Source organism: Schistocerca serialis, chromosome 5 (genome assembly GCF_023864345.2).
Source record: "Schistocerca serialis cubense isolate TAMUIC-IGC-003099 chromosome 5, iqSchSeri2.2, whole genome shotgun sequence".
In the NCBI taxonomy this organism is placed as follows: domain Eukaryota; kingdom Metazoa; phylum Arthropoda; class Insecta; order Orthoptera; family Acrididae; genus Schistocerca; species Schistocerca serialis.
Window position 1 is genome coordinate 51242585 of NC_064642.1, and position 16343 is coordinate 51258927.

Below are 16343 nucleotides of genomic sequence, written 5' to 3' on the forward strand. Positions count from 1 at the left end.
TGAGGCGATGTTTTTCAGCATGAAAACGCAGCCTAAAGAAAGAATGTCCCTTCAAGCTGACAAAGGTAATTAAAAGAGAAGAATGAGAAGTTTTGGAAGATAATTCGTCTTGTAAAAAATCCAAATCTAGTTTCAACATTAAAGTACCCGCGGTCGAAGCTGCATATAGGACCCAGAGCAAAATTCACACTCGATGCCCTTGACGAATTTCACACGAGAAATTTCACCTATTGCAGTGAGTTAAAAGCAAAGGAAAAGCTTAGAACAAACATTTATTTGGATTACAAATATAGAGTAGAAAACATAAATGACTCGAACTGTTACGACGTCGAAAAATGCCCATAATACGCTTATCAGGACGTCTGTTTGTGTTCTTTTAACTGTCAGCCAAGGCTTTGTCTTTGCTTATGATTTGTAAATCAAGACCGATATTTCATTTTCAGACATTGTGTTTGTTTCCTGGGGAGATTCTCATACGAAAATAGAGAGATTCCCAATGCAATTAATCACGAAATCTTACCAGGACCAACAATGCGACGCATAAAAAACACAAAATTCACTTCATAAGTTAGGATGTCAGGAACATTTCTGTATATTATTTTGACAGGATTATGAAGTACCCTAAACTAGGCATCCAAAACATTCTTTGAGCATTTGTGAATGTTGTGCTGTGCCTTCATTTGAAACACAGAGCAGTTCTAAATTAAGATAGCGATTACAAACGGTTATAACTATTTAATACATAGCGATACTTCATAAAAATTTTGACCATTGCGCTAGCGTACTGAATAGCAAGACAGTGAGTGGACATGTACAAGCCACAGCTTGATACCGATTCCACGGGTTAAATATTTCAGCAAGATCGAGTATGGAAGCTGGCACAATTTTAAACCAACATCTCCAGAAATGTGAAATCGGTTGTAGTGGACACGAAAGCTCTGTATTCTGCTCTTGGTCACCGAGATCCTCGGTCCTGAAACCCATTGTTTACTTTCTGTGGGGTTATCAGAAGGACCTTGAGTATTTGCCTTCTTTGTTGAAAACAGTTCTAGACATTAAAATACGCATTTCTAAGGCGCTCGCCCTCTATCGCTCCTTACATACTTCAGACTGTATGGTGTGGAAGGCATTATCGTTTTGATGTTGTCCGTGTAATCAAGAGAAGTCATATGGACGGTATAGACCACTTATAAAAGGTATGGGAAAAAATGAACTTTGTTTTAAATTTTTTAAAATTATAATCGATGTATCGCCTTGAAGTTACAGCCGTTTGTAATGCCTGTAATCATTCTGAAACGTCCACTTAGAAAAATCAGTGAACTACTGTGCTGATAAACCCGTTACGTTATTTGATTTTTAAACAGCTGAGCAAAACTGAACGTACTCAGACGTTACTCTCTCTTTACTTATTCTAATCATCACTAAACTGACACACAATATTTTTAGCGCAACGCAATCCGACTTTAAACAATCCCTACAAAAGAATGGCTCTGACTAACAATAACCTATGCTTTTCATGAATCACTTACCTCACAAAAATCTTCGTTGCTCGAACTACTGCAGTACAGCGAGCGCCAATACTGCCAGCTAAGTAGAAGATTCTAACTACTGAAGGCACTAACTACTGATAGGCATAGTTAGCAAATGGAAGATTTTGATAAAGAACAAACAATGTATTTACCTTAGTAGTGTTCAAAAGTCATAATAACAGGAAACATTCCTCACACACAAATAAAGAAAAGATGTTATGTGGACAAGTGTCCGGAAACGCTTAATTTCCATGTTGGAGCTCATTTTAGTTTCGTCAGTATGTACTGTACTTCCTCGATTCACAATCAACATGTGTAGGCTGACGAGAATTTGCACGCAATTGTGCAATCACGTCATCAACACAGAATTTCTGTGAACGTCCGGCCATCCTGATTTAGGTTTTCCGTGATTTCCCTAAATCGCTCCAGGCAAATGCCGGGATGGTTCCTTTGAAAGGGCACGGCCGACTTCCTTCCCCATCCTTCCCTAACCCTATGAGACCGATAACCTCGCTGTTTGGTCTCTTCCCCCAACCAGCCAGCCAGCCAGTGGCAGTAAAGTCGGTACAGACAATACCGGGCTGCCATTGGTGTATTCCTGGCGGCAGCAGGCCGGCTCGCTGCCTGTCAGCTTGCGACTACTTTAAATCGGACTTTGAGCAGACCGAAAGTGAGCAGTGTCCGACAGCAAGGCGACAGGTGTGCGGAAACTGCGGTACGCGGGGGTCCTGGCTCCTAGATCGGGCAGTGGACAGCAGCCGCAGGTTTACGAGGCAGATGGCGGCCGATAGGACGGACGTATGCAAATGCAGTCTCGAGCCGGCAGACAGCTGCTCTAAATCGCGGCGGTGGCAGTGGCGGCGGCGTGCTGCGATCGCAGCCTACCTGCTGGCCGCCGGCCGCTCTGCAGGGTGCCGGCTACTTGCTACCCGCCTGACGAAACACAGGCTGGCGGTTGCGGCTGGCCGTTTCCCCCGCCTCCCTTTTCACTTCTCATTCTAATCTGACAGCCCGACGCCGAGCCACTCCGCGTCGGAGCAGCTCTTTCATGCTTTCTCTTTGCCGTGTAACCAGCTGTTGACAGCGCGTTTACGACTGACGTGCGAACGTAATATTTCCTAATGAAGGGATACAATATCAGTGACCACCTTCATAAAAAAGTAACGATGGAGATTGGAAATTAGACCACATGACTTTTGCAGCAGTTTCGAAGCTTAATAAAAATGTCTGCAACGAAGGAAAAGAGCCGGCCGGTGTGGCCGAGCGGTTCTAGGCGCTCCAGTCTGGAACCGCGCGACCGCTACGGTCGCAGGTTCGAATCCTTCCTCTGGCATGGATGTGTGTGATGTCCTTAGGTTAGTTAGGTTTAAGTAGTTCTAAGTTCTGGGGAACTGATGACCTCATATGTTAAGTCCTATAGTGCTCAGAGCCATTTGATTTCGAAGAAGAACCACTTGGAATCAGACTATTTCGGGGTGATATTAACAGTAAGACAGGATTTGAATTGGCACAGTCACCTAAAAGCAGTATTAGGGAAGGAGAATGGTTAACGTATTTGTGGCAAACCTTCTGGGAAACTGAAATGCTTTGTAAAGGAAATCGCAAATAAGACTCTAGTGCGGTCAGCTGTATTGTTTCAGTTTTTGGAGTAATTAAAATGAAATGAACACCCTTAACTGCTTTGCAGGCGTTGACATACGTCAACGGGGACAGATGAAAATGTGTGCCCCAACCGGAACTCGAACCCGGGATCTCCTGCTTACATGGCAGACGCTCTATCCATCCGAGCCACCGAGGACACAGAGGATAGCGTGACTGCAGGGATTTATCTCTGGCACGCCTCCCGCGAAACCCACATTCTCAACGTATTGTACTGCACATTCGTAGTGCCCCGCCCATTATACTCCTTAGTCGCGGCGCATTGCCGATTCCCGTAAGAGTTCGGGCACTGTTTGTGCATTCGCACGGAAGAAGAAGATGGTAAAGTGGCCGGTGAGCCATATATATATTAAGATGGTATCTGTTCTCTCGGACATGCCCGAGAGAACAGATACCATCTTAGTACATATTTGGAGTAATTTTCAAGCAGGCATGACACAACAAAAATCGAACGAATCTAAAAACGCGCTGCCAAGGTAGTTACAGTTCGGAGTAACACAAATACTCGCGGAATTTAAATGGAAATCCTTGGAAGAAACACAATGTAGGTATCATGAAACCCTGGTGGACGAATTTAGAGAACCTGTATTCGATGAACGATGTCACCTTCGTACACTTGGCGTATACGTCATGCGTATGAGATAAGAGAGGTTCGGGGGAGTGCAGAGTCATATAATCAGTCATTTTTCCCTCACTTAATACGTGAATCTCGTACAGATGTTTCTTGTCTGTCTACAGCCCTTCATTGTCTGTTCCTTGGGTTACCTGACAACCCCCCCCCCCCCCCCCCCCGCCCATTTGTACTCAAATATGTTGACGTACTCTAGTAACGCTGTCAGGATCGTCTCTCACATATAACTTCTGCGGCCGAAATTATGTTACGTGGTATCCACTGGCGAAGGAGTTACCCCTGTGTGATGGCGTTCGGCTCGGAGGTAGATCTTTCGAATCTTGGTAGACGAAATCGTTAACGTTCGTTGTGCACCTCTTACGTGTTAAATACCAAACATTTAGATAGCGCTCGTACTCCCTACTGTGGCTTGGGAGTGTATATGTAGCTTTATAATGGGGGCACGAGATTCTGTTTATGATGTTGAAGTTCAGCGTGTCTGTAAGTCGTGCCGCTATTTTGTAACTGCATACATTTTAAGTATATGAGGTTTAAGAAAGTACGTAGCTGGGGTAAAACTGAAAATAGTGGGCTTAAATCACTTTACACAGTAGCGATAATCGAAGATTATAATTACAATTTCTATATGTAACTTTGTGTGTTATTTTCATTATGTTTACCTACGTTTACGGTAAATATACGTTACTGACATTACGAAAAGAATCGCGTTGCCGCTGAAGGCTGCGTAAACTAACTTGAGTCATTTTTAAAATATAGCCTTAGGTACTTAAATGGAGCAAATCGCACTATATGGATATAAGTAAACTTTCTGGCTTTATTAATTTTTATTGTTGGACTGGCATGATCAGTGTTTGGTAAAACAATCACACTACGTCATCATCAGTTTTTAGGAGCGTAACACATATTTATCTACGTAAACATGTAGCGTGTTATTCACAAAATGGGCTAGAGGAATAGCGGGAAACGTAATCGCTTCCGACACGCAAGTTGCAATTCACAATTAAGTGCCTGGCAGGAGGTTCATCGGATTACAAGTAAATGAAGAAAAGCCCTTTGTCGCAACTAACGGAATTGATTCATAATTCAGTCCCTAAACAAAGTTCACATGAGACGCCCGGTCGAACATGAAAACAAAACAGATGCACATGCATAACTCAGCCACGTTATGGCTGCACTTGGCCGTTATTGGAAACACGCTGTAACATTGCAGTAAAGAAATGTGAATAAGGATAAGAAATCACCGTGTCAGTGCTTGCAGATCAGTTGTGTGTATACTGTCAACTCCGATTACCCACTGACCGATGACAAGCCGAACGAAACGCCCTAATCCCAAGTCCAATAATACTGTGGTCAAGTAATACAGGGACGAACTCACAACGGCTACAAAAACATCGTGTTTTGTGTGGTTATAAGTTGTGTACCTTAGCTAGAGTGGTTGTTAAAAATCTGTTCCACATTCCTGTGTGTATTTTTACAATAAACGGACGTGCTAAATTTTCTTGTACAGTGCTGCGAAGTGGATAATAATCACTGCGCTCTCTCTCTCTCTCTCTCTCTCTCTCTCTCTCTCTCTCTTGTGTGTAAGGGGGGGGAGAGGGCTGTTCGTCCGAATGCCACACATTAAGGTCTGCGTCGGTTGGCGGAGTAAACAACTGAAGACCCTAAGTCAATGTAATAAGAAGTTGAGGCCATTTATGACAGGTATTTTGATACTAGCAAACTCAAGTCATCAGAACCTATAGGGTACTTCCAGATGACCTAGAATCATGGAATTTGGCAAGAAGCAAGGTTTTACAGTAGAAGTAAAGGAAATAATGAGAAAATTGTTGATTTGTAATTATATTACACGAAACAAATAATTCTTTTGTCATTCGTTATCCGACTTCAGTTCTCGAAAGTCTTAGAATTTCCAGGACCGATGTCTTGCCAGTATCAAAGTCGATAACAAGCATAGGTTCTGCATTCTCGGGATGGATTAACTGTCTATACAGAGTGTTCGGAAATTCCCGTTACCAGCTTCTAGCACTTGTAGAGGGGAGTGAGTATATAATATTTTTAGTAGGAACCCACCTCCGGAAACGTACCGTTTCCGTTCTACGACGGCTTCCGTCCAGATGTTTAACTTATCCACTTCTGCTTGAAGGACTGAATTAGGCGAGACGCAGCACAGTTATTCGGCAACAATTCGAAAGGACAGATTACACAACATCCATTTATGAAGTAATCACATTTGTTTTTATTAACACTTGAACATTAAGTGTTTACATTATTGCAAATCACAAAAGAACCCAGCATACTGTACGTATGGAATAATACTGATGCATTACAACAGCGGCTCGATATGGCGACTATCAACGCTGTCACAGACATTGTACCTACGAAGCTTATTCTGGTACTCTCTATCGCACTTGGCGTCTCTTCATTTTCTAGTGCAGCGGCCAAAAATCGTGCCAGCAGATGTTCCTCTGTCTACAGGAATTTCGTAAAGTAAACTTGGCGTACGCACAAGAAGTAGTCGCCGGCCGCTGTGACCGAGCGGTTCTAGGCGCTTTAGTCCGGAACCGCGCGATTGCTATGGTCGCAGGTTCGAATCCTACCTCGGGCATGGATGTATGTGATGTCCTTAGGTTAGTTAGTTTTAAGTATTTCTAAGTTATAGGGGAATGATGACCTCAGATGTCAAGTCCCATAGTGCTCAGAGCCATTTGAAGCATTTTGAACAAGAAGTAGTCAACAGGAGGTAAATCGGGCGATTGCGGCGGTCAGGCGGTAGGACCACTTCTGCCTGTCCATCTTTCACCAAATGGTGTGTTGAGATGTCTCCGAATCGCACGTGAGAATTGAGACGGTGCATCATCACGCTGAAACCACATTTCCTGACGGACATTCAGTGGCACGTCATCCTATGTATCCTACTGCAAACCAGGACAAGCAACTCTTGAGACTTTTCTCTTTCCTTCAGCACAAGTAGATGAGCTAAACCTCTGAATTTGAACCGTCCTACAATTTCCTTTTCCACGGCACGTTTCTAGACATGGGTTCCTATTCAAAATATTACATAGTCACTCATCTCTACAAGTCCTAGAAGTCTGTTAAGGGGATGTCATAAAGTACAGAAACTGATGCCCAACCGATAAACTTTTAAGAAATTTTCTCTCAGGGTGGAAAGGGTTAAGGGGGGTAGGACGTCAAACGGGCCGACTTGGAGCAGGAGAGGCACCACAGGACATTTTATTTTCTACTGTCTATACTTTTACAAATAAAGTCATAAAACTTTGTCAGCATGACCAGGAAGGATTCAGGATTCACTCATAGCAGTGGAAGTGCAAAAGAATAACAAAATAATTTTTTTAGACATGCAATTTCATCATTTTTTTCACTTACTGTTGGCTGCATTTGTTGCTATAGGTACATTTTTCTTCACAAGTAAGAGAGATTCTTTGATGAATTTTGCACAGCATACAAATCATACTTACAGGTGTATGAAACTCTAGAATTTTCCAAATCTATTAAAAACTGTGGTAAAAATTGAGATAATTAACTACAAAATTTGATTTTTTCTAAACATGAAGTTTAAAACATAACAGCTCATTAATTTTTTCATAAATTAAATAGATTCTAGAGTTTCAGACACTTGTAAGTATGGTTTGTGTGCAGTACAAAATTCATCGGACAGTCTCTCTTACTTATGAAGAAAAGTATACCTATAGCAACAAATGCAGCCAATAGTAAGTGAAAAAATGATGAAATTTCACAGGTAAAAAAAATTATTTTGTTATGTTTTAGAACTTCCGCTGCTACGAGTGTGAATCCTTCCTTGTCATGCTGACAACGTTTTACGAATTTACTTGTAATAGTATAGCCAGTGGAAATTAAAATGTCCTGTGGTACCTCTCCTGCTCCAAGTCGGCCCGTTTGACGTCCTACCCCCCTTAACCCTTTCCACCCTGAGAGAAAATTTCTTAAAAGTTTATCGGTTGGGTATCAGTTTCTATACTTTATGACATCTGGAATTAGGTAAAAATACTGAAAAAATCTCAGTGCGATAGTCTGTTCAAGAAGTCGCTAGCATGAGCCTGTTACCCAAGATACAAACATTTATAATATCCAAAAGGCACTCCATGCCTGTGTTCGAACAACTTACATAAGTTAAATGAAATATCTCAATCTAAAATCATGCAGAAATTTCTGAAACTAACTAAATATAGAAAAACATATTTTGTTTATCTTGGTGACGCAAGGCTTTGTCTTTTCGTTGAAGTTTGAAATGGTCTGCTGTGTTCTGGTGGCTACAATAGTCAACAAAACAACTGCAGAACAGAAGCTGTGAACCCACAGAATCGTTGCAGTCCAGAGTTACACAGGAAAGTGATGCTGGGCTACAGCAGATCTGAAACTGAATCCGCACGATTGTGCAGGCCAGGTTGGAAAGGGTTAAGGGAATTTCCAAACACCCTATATACACAATAAAGTTTATACGTAACCCTCGGAGCCCGAGTCCTATTCACACGTGACCATGTTTTTTTAGTCCCTACAATGTACACAAGCAGTGCGCCACTGCACAGTGTTGTGGGTTCGTTCACAGTATGTTTCGGTCACGCTACTGCCTTGTGTACGTTCCCTGTCTTCTTTCCGATTTGTTCCTGACATTGTTTTTAAATCTGTGACTGTTTTGTTGTCGTAGCTGTCTAGTTTACTGTTGGTACGAGGCCGCGCTCAGTGTGCGCCCCTCTCTGCCGGCAGGCTGTTCGGCGTGCGGCGGTGCGCGCGCTGCCACGCGGCCATCCTGCCCACGGAGCTGGTGCTGCGCGCCCGGGACCTGGTCTTCCACGTCCACTGCTTCAAGTGCGCCGCGTGCGACGCGCTGCTCACCAAGGGCGACCACTACGGGATGCGCGACGCGGCCGTCTTCTGCCGGCTGCACTACGAGCTGCGCTGCGAGGCGCCGCCCGCCCCCGCGCCCGCCCCCGGCCCGCTGCCGGCGCCGCCCCCGCACTTCGCGCCGCCCGCCTGCCCGGCCCCTCCGCCGCCGCCGCCACCGCCGCCCCCGCCCCCGCCGCCGACGCAGCAGCCGCCCTTCCCGTCGCCCGAGTTCCTCCCGCACGCGCACCCCCACCCCCACCCGCACCACCACGGCCACGCTCACCCGCACACGCACACGCACACGCACCCGCACGTCCACCCCCACCCGCACGCGCACCACCCGCACGGCCTGGCCGGGCCGCCGCCCCTGTCCGTCCCGACGCCGCCCGCGGCGGCGCCGCCCCCCGTCCACGACCCCAGCAAGCTCGGCTTCTTCAACGGCGGCGGGGGCGGCGGCGCGACGACGGCGCGCCAGAAGGGCCGGCCGCGGAAGCGCAAGACCAAAGAGCTCGAGCACATGACCGCCAGTCTCGGTGAGTACCCGCTACCCGCTACGTGCTGCTATTGCTGCTGCTGCTGCAACACTTCGTGAACGCTCACTCGACCCATGTAGTCCTGCACTGAACCATAGAGCCATTTAACACGAGACCCGTAAACGTACGGTGTTGTTGTTGTTGTTGTTGTTGTTGTCGTCGTCTCCAGTCCGGAGACTGGTTTGATGCAGCTCTCCATGCTACCCTATCCTGCGGAAGCTTCTTCATCTCCCGGTACTTGCTGCAACCTGCATCCTTCCGAATATGCTTAGTGTACTCATCTCTTGGTCTCCCTCTACCATTTTTACCCTCCAAGCTGCCCTCAAATACTAAATTGGTGATCCCTCGATGTCTCAGAACATGTCCTACCAACCGGTCCCTTCTTCTGGTCAAGTTGTGCCACAAACTCCTCTTCTTCCCAATTCTATTCAATACCTCCTCAGTCCGCAGCTCGTAATCGTGCGGTAGCGTTCTCACTTCCCACGCCCGGGTTCCCGGGTTTGATTCCCGGCGGGGTCAGGGATTTTCTCTGCCTCGTGATGACTGAGTGTTGTGTGATGTCCTTAGGTTAGTTAGGTTTAAGTAGTTCCAAGTTCTAGGGGACTGATGACCATAGATGTTAAGTCCCGTAGTGCTCACAGCCATTTGAACCATTTTTGAATACCTCCTCATTAGTTATGTGATCTACCCATCTAATCTTCAGCATTCCTCTGTAGCACCACATTTCGAAAGCTTCTATTCTCTTCTTGTTCACACTATTTATCGTCCATGTTTCACTTCCATTCATGGCTACACTCCATACAAGGCTAATCATAAAGCTTTAATTGTTAAGGCTTTGACAAATTGCCTGTTGGCTTCTGCCACGGGTTCTTCGGCGGACGCTTGTTTCCTAAGAGCACGAGTGGCCAGCATTATCAATGCTTTACCCTCTATTTCTGTTGGTGAACTGGGAGTCGAACTCGCGATTTCACTCTTTACAAAGGAAAGCATTGCAGTAATGACACTAACATTAGTAGGAAATCGGCAAAATATGCAGGCAAATATGCGTTACCTAAGTTTTTTATGTCATTTGGTAAAAGGGCATAATAACGTTACCAGGTCGTTCACTGAGGACTATTGCTCAACTGGCTCAAATGATTAAAATACAAGCACTCAGCCATGCAATAAAAGTTAGTACTCACCCTTACATAGACTAAGAGCCGGCCGGAGTCACCGAGCGGTTCTAGGCGCTACAGTTTGGAACCGCGCGACCGTTACGTCGCAGATACGAATCCTGCCTCGGGCATGGATGTGTGTGATGTCCTTAGGTTAGTTAGGTTTAAGTGGTTCTAAGTTGTAGGGGACTGATGACCTCAGTAGTTAAGTCCCATAGTGCTCAGAGCCATTTGAACCATTTGAACATATACTAAGAACTTGTGTACACACCTGTGATACTGTCTGGTCTTCTCTATACACACAATACTGACCATGTACGGGAGAGAGTTAACTACAAGTTGCACCAAAAGTGAGGGAAGCACTGTGTGACAACAAACACACGCACACGCACACACACACACACACACACACACACACACACACACACACACACACACACACACACGGCTCAAGACGCTGTCCTGCTACGCGCTTTCCAGTACCTGGCACCAACAGAATGTATAGGAATGAGCTGTACTTCCACTGACCGGACAGCACACTTTTCTTATTGGCCACCGTTGAGACCACGGCTACCCTGGCTTGCTCCTTTTTTAACGTTTTCGGGCCTGAATCTTTTCTGGAGGAAGGAAATTTTTTCTTAATGTTGTAACGCTCGTAGGTGATTTTTTAAATGATTCTAGATGCAAGATTTATACAAAAATATGTACTCGCTTTCAAAATATACTTTGTACATTTTATGGTGTAAAAAAAAAGGTTCAAATGGCTCTGAGCACTATGGGACTCAACTGCTGAGGTCATAAGTCCCCTAGAACTTGGAACTACTTAAACCTAACTAACCTAAGGACAACACACACATCCATGCCCGAGGCAGGATTCGAACCTGCGACCGTAGCGGTCGCGCGGTTCCAGACTTTAGCGCCAGAACCGCTCGGCCACCAGCGGCCGGCTATGGTGTAAAATAACTTTATGGTCTAAAATAACTAATTACGAAATATTCATTGTAATAAATAGTAAAATGATCATTCAATAATCCTGGCAGATTAAAACTGTGTTTTGAACCGAGACTGGAACTCCGGACCTTTGCCTTTCGTGGGCAAGAGCTCTACCATCTGAGCTACCAAAGCACGACTCACGCCCAGTTCTCACAGCTTTAGTTCTGCCAGTACCTCTTTTCCAACCTTCCAAATTTTACAGAAGCTCTCCTGCGAACCTTGCAGAATTAGCACTCCTGAAAGAAAGGATAAAGGATATTGCGGAGACATGGCTTAACCACAGCCTGGGGGATGTTTCCAGAATGAGATTTCCACTCTGCAGCGGAGTGTGCGCTGGTACGAAAGTTCATGGCAGATTAAAAGGGTGTGCCGGACCGAGACTCGAACTCGGGACCTTTGCCTTTCGCAGGCAAGTGCTCTACCAACTGAGCTACCCAAGCACGACTCACGCCCCGTCCTCACAGCTTTAGTTCTGCCACAGTATTCAGTTATACAGTGGAATGTAGCGGACCAACCACATCCATGTATTCTGGTGGTCAGAGCTGCTGCGCACTGCTATCTTGACTTTTCATTGTGGTGCCCAACAGTTGGCAGCACTTCAACGTGATGAAAAGGTTGAAAATTCGGGTTTCCATTGGGGAAAAATACATGGGGGAAGTTGGTGTAGCCAGAGCGTCTGAAAGGGTTCAGAATGGTTCAAATGGCTCGGAGCACTATGGGACTTAACATCTGAGGTCATCAGTCCCCAAGAACTAACCTGAGGTCATCACACACATCCATGGTCGAGGCAAGATTTGAACCTGCGACCGTAGTGGTCGCGCGGTTCCAGACTGTAGCGCCTAGAACCGCTCGGCCAAATCGGCCGGCTCTGAAAGGGCCAAGAGACTGATTTGGTGATGTAGCGGTGTAGATAAATAGTGGGGCGCCGCCAATGAACGTTACCAGCTGAATCCACGGAGCAGCATGTCACGTAATTTGTCTCACGTACCTGCATCCCGATGGGGGTGGTGGGTTCATACAGCGGTCGTGATGCCACAGAGACTCCGAGGCTCGGAGAGAGGGAGCACTTCACATATTAGGCTCGAAAGATGCACCCTGTTGAGAGATGTCAGTTTCACACGGCATGCCTCGTCATACCGCCATACACTTCTCGGTCGGCGGAGTTCTTGCGCGGGCTTCTTACCGGAAGTGGATACACCGGCAGCGGTGAGGGCTGCCCGCGTTGTGCGCGCCCGAGGGTGACGCAGCCCGAAAAAGCGAGCGGGGGGTGGGCGCTGTCGGCCGCACACGCGCCCAGCGTGACGCGTGTGGTGGCGGGGCGGCAGAAAAACACGGCAGGCGCCCTCCGTCCGCAGTGTTTGTCCAGCGGCCGGCAAGAAGTCCCGCCGTGCTCGCCAGGCCGGAAAGGAAGGAAGCCGCTGGCACGGAACGCGTGGCGTGGGCGCTGCCATGCGGCGACCCACAGCCTGGAGTGGCGCTTCACTCTTCATACCGCCAAGGCGACTGTGCCGGCCGCGGGCGCTTCATTCGGGGATGGACGACATTTAACGTAACTACACTGAAGCGCCAGATCAACTCGTGTAGGCAAGCGTATTCAAATACAGAGGTATGTAAACATACAGAATACTGCGCTGCGGTCAGCAACGACTTTGCAAGACAAGTGTCTGGCGCAGGTGTTAGATCGGTTGCTGCTGCTACAGTGACAGGTTGTCAGGATTTAAGTGAGTCTGAAGGTGGTATTATAGTCGGCGGACGAACGGTGGGACACAGCATCCCCGAGGTAGCGATGAACTGGGGATTTTCCAATACGACCATTTCACGAGTGTACCGTGAATATCAGGAATCCCTTAAGACGCCAAATCTCCAACATCGATGTGGCCGGAAAATGATCCTGTTACAACGGGACCAACGATGACTGAAGATAATCGTTCAACGTGACAGAAGTGCCATCAACAAGTGTGAGCGTGTGAACCATTCAGCGAAACATCATCGAAGTGGGTTTTTGTAGCCGAAGGCTCACTCCTGTACCCTTGATGACTGGACGACACAAAGCTTCATGCCTCGCCTACGTCCATCGATCCCTCATTGGACTGTTGATGACTCGAAACTTGTTGCCTGATCGGATGAGTCTCGTTTCAGACTGTATTGAGCGGATGGATCTGTACGGGTATGGAGACAACCTCATGAATTCATGGACTCTGCACGTCAGCAGGGGAGTGTTGAAGCTGGTGAAGGCTCTGTAATTGTTGTGGTTGGCAGGAGAGCCAACACCGTGTTACTAGAGGAGGCCGAAATGCACGCGTTTTAGCTCACGCAGGCTGGCGTGAGGTCTGGAACAGGACAAGGAAATTAGAATTTAGAAAAGCGGACGTAGCTGGTGGAATACTTAACTTTATTCCATTAGTGATGAACGTCGGTCTTGACGGTACATGATTCAATATCAATAGTGATAATGGCGCCTTGCTAGGTCGTAGCAAATGACCTAGCTGAAGGCTATGCTAAACTGTCGTCGCGGCAAATGAGAACGTTCGTAGGCAGTGAACCATTGCTAGCAAAGTCGGCTGTACAATTGGGGCGAGTGCTAGGAAGTCTCTCTAGACCTGCCGTGTGGCGGCGCTCGGTCTGCAATCACTGATAGTGGCGACACGCGGGTCCGACGTATACTAACGGACCGCGGCCGATTTAAAGGCTAGCACCTAGCAAGTGTGGTGTCTGGCGGTGACACCACAGTAATGGAGTGGAGCGTGTGCAGTTGGAGTGATATCGGACCCTTGATGCGTCCAGATAGTACTCTGATAGGTAACACTTACGTGAGCATCCTGTCTGATCACCTGCATCCATTCATGTCCATTGTGCATTCCGACGGACTTGTGCAATTCCCGCAGGACAATGCGACACCCCACACGTCCAGAAATAGTGCAGAGTGGCTCCAGGAACACTCTTCTGTGCTTAAACACTTCAGCTGGACATCAAACTCTCCAGGTGTGAACATTATTCAGCAATATCTAGGATGCCTCGCAAAGTGCTGTTCAGAAGAGATCCCCACCTCATCGTACTCTCACGGATTTATGAACAGCCCTGCAGTATTCATGCTTTCCTCACAGCACTACTTCAGACATTAGTCGAGTCCGCGCCACGTCGTGTTGCGGCCCTGCTGCGTGGTTGCGGAGCCCTACACAATATTAGCCAGGTGTACCAGTTTCTTTGCCTGTTCATTGTACGAGGGTTGACTGAAAAGTAATGCCTCCACCTTCGTAATACTTCAACATTTGGCAGCATAGGTAGGCGGCAGGTATTGGGTTGTTCCGTAGCCTCTTCTTGACGGCTCCAGTTGGCGGGAAGCCTTAGTATTGAACGGTTGTGTTGTTGCAGTGTAAAGTATGGGACCCTCCGCAAGCGGTCGGCCAATGCGATTTAAGCAACGTGCAGTCATTGAATTCTTGACAGCAGAAGATGTCACTCCAAAGGAGATTTATCCGAGAATGAAAGCAGCCTATGGTGATTGTGTTGATGTGAGCACTGTGCGTCGTTGGGCGAGGAGGTTTAAAGGTGTTGAGGCTGGAACATCTGACCTGCGTGAGAAACAAGGAGTTGGACGTCCTGTGACAGCAACCACCGAGTTTCACAAGCAGAATGTTGACAGATTGATTCAGGACTATCGTCGTATCACTCAGAGAGAAATTGCAAGCACAATCGGCATTTGACAAGAACATGTGGGTCACATTATTGCTTTGCTTGGCTATCGGCTACCACAGCAGAACTTCAGAGATTGAATCTCACCACCGTATGGCGTCCTCCATACAGTCCAGATTTAGCACCGCTTGACTTCCATCTGTTCCCGAAAATGAAAGACGATCTGCGGGGACATAATTATGTTTCTGATGAAGACGTTGAGAGAACTGTGAGACTGTGGTTGACGAAACCGAGTGTCGACTTCTTCCGTGACGGCTTCAGAAAACTTGTTCATCTTTGGCAGAAATGTATCCGAGTGGCTGGTGATTATGTGCAAAAGTGACTATTGGTAATTAAACATCATATTCTTAGGATTATTTCTGAGTTTGATTTATTAAAATATTCCCATCCAAACCCAATTAGCAAAGGTGTAGGCAATACTTTTAATTCAGCCCTCGTATTATATTAACACTTACCTTCTTTTCCTTTCTTTACGTTTTCGTGCCCGTATGTCTTTCAGGTCAGCCTCGAGTCCTAGTCATTTTTAAAAATTTTCGGTCCGACATTGGGCGATGTCAGTTGCTGCGTTCTTTTCCAGCCTTAGTTCTTCGGGGCTGCACTTGTAAGGACTGGCAGGACAACGTGATGTCTGTATAATGTCCTGCACTTCGTCACAGTCGTAGACACCGTTTTTATGAGTTCCTCTTTACTGCTGCAGCACCTGTTCGTAGCCTGTTGAGAGTGCTGAAAGTTTCATCACACTCCAACTGGCTATCTCTTGGCTCAACTTCTTATAGTGAGTACCATTCCGAAAGTTCTTTATCCAGACTTTTCAAGAAGCTTGTTCTCGATTTTAATCTTACTGGAAAGTTGCTCTCTGCACAGTGTGTTACGTCGTATTCATGGAAGCTTTATTTCAAGTCTCCCATGTCATCCATTCCTGATAGTCGAATACATGGAAGAGAGAAACCAGCTACTCTATACAGTTTATTCATGGATGCAGCCTTCATAAAGCCATTTTATAAATTTTTTGCTTTGGTTTATTGAACTGTACTGCCAACAGCTTGGTACAAATATAAAATTATATATACAGATAAATAATAATTATAATACTTTGTACAATGCATTAATATTATTTGAAAATTTACTCGCAGATTCAATAGTTACAGCTAATAAATCTTACATATCAACTAAAGATACATGAAAATTTCGTCTGTAAGGGACGGCATTATGAGGGCGGCGACTGTTGATGAACACAAATAAAACAGAATATAAAAGAGAGACCTCAAGATAGATTGGGAAGGATACA

At 46.2% G+C, this 16343-nt stretch overlaps 1 protein-coding gene across 1 annotated transcript in view; it reads left to right on the plus strand.

Annotated features, from left to right (window-relative positions):
• Nucleotides 1-16343, plus strand: part of LOC126481738 (protein apterous-like) — a 308879-nt gene that overhangs the window by 186926 nt on the left and 105610 nt on the right. The window contains exons 3-5 of the mRNA XM_050105693.1: nt 8563-8800; nt 8891-8953; nt 9065-9215. Of these exons, the coding sequence (XP_049961650.1) occupies nt 8563-8800; nt 8891-8953; nt 9065-9215 (452 nt within the window). The remainder of the gene's footprint in view (nt 1-8562; nt 8801-8890; nt 8954-9064; nt 9216-16343) is intronic.